Raw genomic sequence first — 8625 nt, forward strand, 5'->3', positions numbered from 1 at the left:
AAAATGACCAACACAAAGGGAAAGAAGAGGGGCATATTGTACATGTCCTCTAGTCCTTTTAAAAAACATAGAATTGTTCCTTTGTCCTCATACATGGGAATCTACAAGAAAAGTGATGCTGTAGACATCAACAGAATAGGCAATGTTCATAAAGGCATGTCCCACTAATGTTACCATGGCAATCCTGGAAGAGTCTACAGTGTAACCCAGCATGCTGTTGGCAATGCTATAAACAAAGAAGTTAATGGCAAGATTCTTACCAAGAGAATGAATGTGCTTATGAAACATATTAAGAACCCAGGCACCTTCCTGAAACATGTAAAGGAAAATAAGAAAAAAAAGGAAGCCAAAGAGAAAGGTCTTGGTTTCAGTAGAAACTCCAGCCTCTTTCCACCCAGAGAAGCATTCTTTGTGAGACCCAGTGGAAAGGAGCCTGAGCTGTTGGAACCCATTTCCTATGAATCCATGGTGTGATAAGTGTAAAGAAAATAAAAGACCTGGCCTGATATGAAAGAATGAAAGAAAGAAGAAAATATTCCATTCTCTTATCTCTGTACCCCAAAAGAGCATTACAGAAAGTTGGGTCATGGGTCTGGTTCTTGGAGAAATTCAGCTTTCTCTGGGGGATATTTTGTCATTTAAAAGCCAATCCAAAGAAAGAAGAATCTTTCGTGAGAAGAAGTAAATTCATGTCCCTCCAAGGCTACTTGCAGAGACACCATCTTGGATGAAAAAATTTTCACACTCTTTTTTCTCTCTGAAAAAAATTTTCTCTCTGTATCCAGGGAGCAGCATTGTTTGGAGAGTGGCAAGATAATGGAATACCTTAGTTAATGAGCAGCTCTGAGAATCTATCCCCTGAGATGCTGGAAACTTGAAACATGTCCCTGATGCCCCTTTCCTATAATTCTCTGAGCCCAGCCAAGTGCAAACAGAATTTGCCATTCCAAGGACAGACCCTGGAGAACAGAAGGCTGCAGTGATAAGCTTCAGAGAGAGGGTCCCAGGAAGGGGTGGGGGAGTAAGAGAGAAAAGAAGGGAGAAAGTGGGAACTGGGTTTTTCTTCTAGAATAGTGTTATGTAACAGTCCCGTATTTATTTATTCTATGGCCGTGAAGTCTCTGTACTTTGAAGCTGCCTTAATGTCCACTGAAACAAGTTTTCTCCAGCTCTTGCTGTTTCCTTTTCTTTCTTCTTGGAATATAGAGCTTCTCTCTAATAAGAATTATTTTTCCAGAGACTCTCTACCTTTTATCTCCTCTTTCCCACGAATTACAGGCTCCTATGCTTTTTCTTGCGCCCAATCAATTATTCATGAACTACTCACTGGAGATTTATTATGCACCAGATATTGTCTATTCCTAATGTGATTGGATTATTTTCTCCTCATTCCTAAGGAGAGGAAAACTCCCAAATGGGAAAATAATGACTGTTCCCAAATTTCCCAAGTGAGAATAGAACTGTCAGGCAAATTTTCCATTTTTATTGTGATTCTTTCTTTCCAATGGCAAAACTTTAGAAATAGAGTCACACTAGGAACATTTATTTAATTGGGCACTTTGAGACTTCAACCCTGGATGCCCCTGAAAGGATAAATGCTCCTTGTGTGTTCCTGTGCTCCCAGCTCACTGACCCCAGGCTAAGAAGTATATTGTCACCTTGCTGATCCCAGGTATTTTTAAAAATTATTTTCATTATTTATTTATTTAGTTTTTTAGGGCTACAGATGCAGCATATGGAAGTTCCCAGGATAGGGATGGAATTGGAGCTACAGCTGCTGGCCTATACCACAGTCACAGCAATGCCAGATTGGAGCCATGTCTGCGACCTACACCACAGCTCACGGCAACACCAGGTCCTTAACCCACTCAGCGAGGCCAGGGATCGAACCTGCAAACTCATGGTTCCTAGTCAGATTTGTTTCCACTGCGCCATGATGGGAACTCCTTATATTCTTTTTAAAAATCATTTATTTATATATGTATTTTTTCTACTGTACAGCATGGTGACCCAGTTACACATATATGTATACATTCTTTTTTTCTCACATTACGTGTCCCATCATAAATGACTAGACAGAGTTCCCAGTACTACACAGCAGGATCCAATTGCTAATTCATCCCAAAGGCAACATTCTGCATCTTTTTGCCCCAAGCTCCCGGTCCCTCCCACTCCCTCCCCTTCCCCCTTGGCAACCACAAGTCTATTCTCCAAGTCCATGAGTTTCTTTTCTGTAGAAAATTTCCTTTGTGCTGTTCTATATATTAGATACCAGATATGAGTGATATCATATAGTATTTTTCTTTCTGTTTCTGACTTACTTCACTCAGGATGAGAGTCTCTAGTTTCATCCATGTTGCTGCAAATGGCATTATTTTTGTTCTTTTTTATGGCTGAATAGTATTCCATTGTGTATATATACCACATCTCTCTAATCCAATCACCATGTCTTGGCTATTTCTGTTCTATAGATAAGTTCATCTGTGCCATATTTTAGATTCTACAAATAAGTGATAACATACGGTATTTGTCTTACTCTTTCTGATTTAACGTCTCTTAGTATGAGAATCTCTAGTTGCATCCATGTTGCTGCAAATGTTATTATTTTGTTTTTTTAGGTCTGAGTAGTATACCATTGTGTATATGTACCACATCTTCTTAATCCATTCATCTGCCGACTTTCATGTAGGTCATTTCTATATCTTGGCTATTGTGAATTGTGTTGCTATGAGCATAGGGATGCACATATTTTTGAATGAAAATTTTGTACAGATATATGCCCAAGAGTGGGATTGCTGGATTGTATGGTAGTTCTATATTTAGTTTTTGAGGAACCCCCATATTTTTTTCCATAGTGGTTATACCAAATTCCATTACCACCATAAATAGGGGCCTTTCTCAAACATTTTATTTTATTTTTTTTTACAAAGGGATGACTAGAATCAAGTTCACTGCACAAATTGTAACATGAACACATCCCTCAGGGATAAACTTCTAACTTTGAAATTAAATTCTGTGAAGGGGGAGTAAGAATTAGGGCAGTATCTTAAGGAGCACCAGGAGACTTCATAAAGAAACCTTTTTAATCTCCAGGGGGAATGATCTTAACTGTACATGTTTGAGCAGGCCAGCTAAAGAAGGAAAAATTGCAGGAAAGAATTCTGCCTCTCTTCCCAGCTATCCTCAGGGCAACAGCAGTGGCAGAAAGTTTCTTTTCTATTATCTTCCTTTTACCTAAGGGAGCTTAATTGTTTAAAGCGTAGGGTGACAACAGAGGGATTTCTTTAATCAGCACCACCAGGGAGCTTGTTAGACAAGCATGTTTTTGGCCTTCATCCCAGATCTACCACATCAGAAACTCCAGGGTAGGACCAGCCATCTGTGTTCAATAAACCATTCAGGTGGACTTTCTGTGTGGCTCCAATTTGAAAACATTTGTCTGAGGGGATTTGTTGAAATGAATGATGAAGGATCCTCACAGGGCTGCCTCTTCAGAGATCTGAGAGTTTTCCCCTTCCAAAATCTGATCTACAAATGATGATGCATTTGTTCATTATTTTACAATAGCCCTTTCATTTTTTTTCTTTTTTGATATTACATTTATTATTATTATTAAAGTATTTTATATTTACAATGTTTCATCAAGTTCTGTTGTACAAAAAAGTGACCCAATCTCACACATTTCCCTGTGCTTTTTGGCAGGATCCCATTGCCTATCTATTCCAAATATGAGCGTTTGCATCCAAAAAACCCCCCAAATACCCATCCATCCCACTCCCTCTCCTTTCTCCCTTGGGAACCCCAAGTCTGCTCTTCTTGGCCATCATCTGTTTCTTTTTTTTGTTTGTTTGTTATTTTTTGATAGCTTCATCAGTTTCATATTTTAGATTTCACAAATAAGTGATATCATATGATATTTGTCTGTCTTTCTGCTTTGCTTCACTAAGTACGAGAGTCTTTAGATTCATCCGTGTTGCTGCAAATGGTGTTTGTTTTTTTATAGCTGAATCATATTCCAATGTATGTATGGTACTACAACTTCTTAATCCACTCATGTGTTCATGTACATTTAGGTTGTTTTCATATTTTGGCTATTGTGAATAGTGCTGCTATGAACATAGAGGTGCATGTATCTTTTTCAATGAAAATTTTGTCTGGATATGTGCCCAGCAGAGGAGTTGCTGGATAATATGGTAGCTCTGTATTTAGTTTCCTGAGGTACATTCATACTGTTTTCCATAGTGGTTGTACCAGTTTACATTCCCACCAACAGTGGATGAGGGTACCTTTTTCTCCACACCCTCTCCAGCGTTTGTTATTTGTTGAATTATTAATGATGGAGATCCTGACCATTGTGAGGTGGTACCTAACTGTAGTTTTGATTTGCATTTCTCTAACAATTAGTGATAATGAGCATTTTTTCATATGCTTATTGGCCATCCGTATGCCCCTGGAGAAATGTCTATTTAGGTCTTCTGCTCATTTTTCAATTAGGTTGTTTTTTTGGTTGTTGTCATTGTTTTTGTTGAGTTGCATGGGTTGTTTGTATATTTTGGAGAGTAGGCCTTTGTATGTTGCATCATTAGCAAAGATTTTCTCCCATTCTGTGGGTTTTTTTCTTTTCTTTTTTAATGGTTTCCTTGCTCCGAAAAATCTTTTAGGTTTGATTAGTTCCTATTGGTTTATTCGGGTCTTTATTGTCATTATTTTAGGAGGTGGATCAAATAAGATATTGCTGTGATTCATCTCAAAGAGTGTTCTGGCTATGTTTTCCTCTAGGACTTTTATATTGTCTGGCCCTACATTTAGGTATTTAATAAGTTTTGAGGTGTTAAATAGTGTTTTACCTTCATTCTTTTACATGTAGCTTTCCAGTTTTCCAAGCACTGCTTATTGAAGAGGCTATCTTTCTTCAACTATATGTTCTGTCTTCCTTTGTAATAGATTAGTTGCCCATAGTTACTTGGGTTTATATCTGGGCTTTCTATCCTGTCTATTTTGTCCCAGTACCATATCATTTTGATGACTGTAGCTTTGTAGAATTGTCTAAAGTCAGGATGCTTGATTCCTCCATTTTCATTTTGCTTTTTCAGCATTGCTTTGGCTATTCAGGGTCTTTTGTGTTTCCATACCAATTTTAAAATACTGTTCTAGTCATGTGAAGAATGTATTTGGTAATTTGATAGGGATTGCACTGAATCTGTAGATTGCTTTGGATAATATAGTCATTTTGATAATATTAATTCTTCCTACCCAAGAATATGATGTATCTTTCCATCCATTTATGTCATCTTTGATTTCTTTCATCAATGCTTTGTAGTTTTCAGAGTATAGTTCTTTTGCCTCTTTAGTATGTTGATTCCAAGATATTTTATTTTTTTTGAGGCAATATGAAAAACCCAGAGCTAATATCATTCTTCATTTTTTTGCCTTTACTAGGGCCACTCCCATGGCATATGGAGGTTCCCAGGCTAAGGGTTGAATCAGAGCTGCAGCCTCTGGCCTATGCCAGAGCCACAGCAACGCGGGATCTGAGCTGCTTCTGCAACCTACACTGCAGCTCATGGCAGGGCTGGATCCTTAACCCACTGAGCAAGGCCAGGGATCAAACCTGCAACCTCATGGTTCCTAGTCAGATTTGTTAACCACTGCACCACAACAGGAACTCCCTAATATCATTCTTAATGGTGAAAAATTGAAAACATTCCCACTAAGATCAGGAACAAGACAAGGCTGTCCACTTTCACCAGTATTATTCAACATAGTTTTGGAAGTCCTAGCCACAGCAATCAGATAATAAAAAGAAATAAAAAAATTCAAATTGGAAAAGAAGTAAAACTATCACCATTTTCAGACGACATGATACTATATTTAGAAAACCTTAAAGACAGCACCAGAAAACTATTAGAACTCCTCAATGAATTTGGCAAATTTGCAGGCTACAAAATTAATACACAGAAATCAATTGCATTTCTATATATTTATAATGAAAGACAATAAAGAGAAATCAGAAAAACCATCCCATTTACAATCCTTCTTTTTTAATCTTATACATTTGATCGAATTACCAAAAATATTAAATACTGTACTTAATAGCAATAATTTTTCCATGATCATTAATTGCCATTTCTTAATGTTTCTACATTCAGTGGAATGTTACCTCATTAAAAATCAAAACTATATATCATCTTAAAAATATATCTTTATTTTTCTAGCTTGAGGGTCTGTACCCCCCCCCACATACACATATGAACACATTGCCATTTGCTGCAATGGCTGTTAAAAATTAATAAATGCATCTGGATTCCTATAAACCTTGCCATTTTTGTTTTGACTTACTTATGCAATAAATTAATGTAAATGGACTTCCTAAAAGTTGAGACATATTTAAAATTCCTGGGATAAGCATTATTGGCCCATGTTGTATTGTTCTTTAACATACTGACCAAGACTGCCTTAATGTCCTCTCAGCTGGAGTAAAATTTAGATGGGTTTCTTCCTGACCATAGATCCATGATGTCTCTTTTCTTAGACCATTTACTTTAGAAAACTTGCAACTGTAAATTTTTCCTCTGCCTTCTGAAATATATATAGATCTTCTCCTATACTCTTTCCAGATTTACAAACCAGGAAATGTCTTTTTCAATAATTTTAGACCCATCTCTTCAAATATAAATAGCACTCCTTTTTCCCAGTGTCTGTGGGAGGGTAGGTATCTAATTTCAGTGGGCACTGATTAACAAACACAGATTGCTTAATCATAGAGAAAAAACTTTGCAAACTGAGGAATAATGTAATGTTCTTGATGCATTCCATTGATGACCTTCCCCACCAACATCCTCCCCTTCTTTCACACTAGTTTGCTCAGCACTGAAACCCTTCCTGCTTTCTACTCCCAAAGAGTTGAGTTCAGTCTTCCCTTTTTCAGTAGTCTTTTTTTTTTTTTGGTATTTTTAGGGCTGCACCTGTGGCATATTCACGTTTATTGAAGTTCCCAGGCTAGGGGTTGAATTGGAGCTGCAGCTGCCAGCCTACTCCATAGCCACGGCAATGCCAGAGGCAAGCCACATCTGTGGCCTATAACATGAGATCCTTAACCCGCTGAGTGGGGCTAGGGATTTAACCTGCATCCTCATGGATAATAGTCAGGTTCATTACCACTGAGTCACAATAGGAATTCCTGCCTTTTCCAATCTTATGAACCCCAAAATGAGGGGTCACCTTTTGTTGAGATTACCCTACTCTGGTGATAATCCTCCACAGGGCGTGCTTGATGTCCCTGTTCCTTAGGCTGTAGATGAAGGGATTCAGCATAGGTGTGAACACAGTGTACATCATAGAGACCACTGCACCCTTCCTGGAGGAAGATGAGACAGCAGAGCTGAGGTACACACCAAGCCCTGTTCCAAAAAACAAGCAAACAACAGACAGGTGAGAGCCACAGGTGGAGAAGGCTTTGTACCTTCCACCTGATGTTGAGACTCTCAGAATGGAGGAAAGAATTCTAATATAAGAGTAAAGGATCCCTGAGAGTGGAATTCCAGCCAAGATGGCACCACTGAAGTACATTAATATAATATTGATGGAGATATCTGAACAGGCAAGTTTGAGGAGCTGAGAAAGTTCACAAAAGAAATGAGGGATTTCCACATCAGCACAGAAGGTGAGCTGTGACATCATCAGGTAGTGCAACTGGGAGTCCAAAAGGCTGACGGAAAATGATACCAGGACCAGCAGGCCACAGAGGCGAGGGTTCATGATGACCAGGTAGTGTAGGGGGTGACAAATGGCTACCAACCGGTCATAGGCCATGACTGTCAGAAGTAGACTCTCCAAACAGGCAAAAAGAGGAAAAAGCATCACCTGAGCTAGGCAGCCTGCATAGGTGATGGATTTGCTGTGTGTCTGGAGGTTCACTAGCATCTTGGGGACAGTGGTGGTGCTGATACTGATGTCGGCCAAGGACAAATTGGAAAGGAAGAAGTACATGGGTGTGTGGAGGTGGGAATCAGAGCTGACAGTCAGGATGATGAGCAGGTTCCCAAGCAGGGTCACTAGGTACATGGACAGGAGGAGCCCAAAGAGAAGGGGTCGTAGGTCTGGATCATCTGAGAGGCTCAGGAGGAAGAATTCTGAGGAATGTGTATGATTCTGTGGTTCCATATTGAGGGGTCACCTTTTGAAAAAGAAGAAAGAGTTGAATAAATAAAATGATGTAGGGGCACCAAATAAGATCCATACTTTGGGTTTTTGAAGCAAATCATAAATAACTTTTTCATGCTTGAAAACTGTAGACCATAGTGCCTTCAGTAGTATTTTTCAATTCTTGGCTCTTCTTCATTGAATATAAACTAACTTTCTTTCTTTTCTTTCTTTTCTTTCTTTCTTTCTTTCTTTCTTTCTTTCTTTCTTCTTTCTTTCTTTCTTTCTTTCTTTCTTTCTTCCTTCCTTCCTTCCTTCCCTTCCTTCCTTCCTTACTTCCTTCCTTCCTTCCTTCTTTCTTTCTTTCTTTCTTTCTTTCTTTCTTTCTTTCTTTCTTTCTTTCTTTCTTTCTTTCTTTTCTTTCTTTCATTTATTTATCTGTCTTTTTGGCTTTTTAGGGCCACACCTGTGGCATATGGAGGT

General features: G+C 38.6%; 1 protein-coding gene and 1 pseudogene across 1 annotated transcript; one reads left to right on the plus strand and one right to left on the minus strand.

Moving 5' to 3' along the window:
* Window positions 1–474, plus strand: LOC125124655 (60S ribosomal protein L21-like; annotated as a pseudogene).
* Window positions 475–7233: 6759 nt separating this feature from the next.
* LOC125124656 (olfactory receptor 18-like) lies at window positions 7234–8163 on the minus strand. Its single transcript, XM_047774700.1, has one exon. The coding sequence runs from the start codon at window positions 8161–8163 to the stop codon at window positions 7234–7236; it is 930 nt and encodes a 309-aa protein (XP_047630656.1).
* Window positions 8164–8625: the final 462 nt, after the last annotated feature.

The sequence above is a fragment of the Phacochoerus africanus genome, chromosome 4 (genome assembly GCF_016906955.1).
Source record: "Phacochoerus africanus isolate WHEZ1 chromosome 4, ROS_Pafr_v1, whole genome shotgun sequence".
In the NCBI taxonomy this organism is placed as follows: Eukaryota; Metazoa; Chordata; class Mammalia; order Artiodactyla; family Suidae; genus Phacochoerus; species Phacochoerus africanus.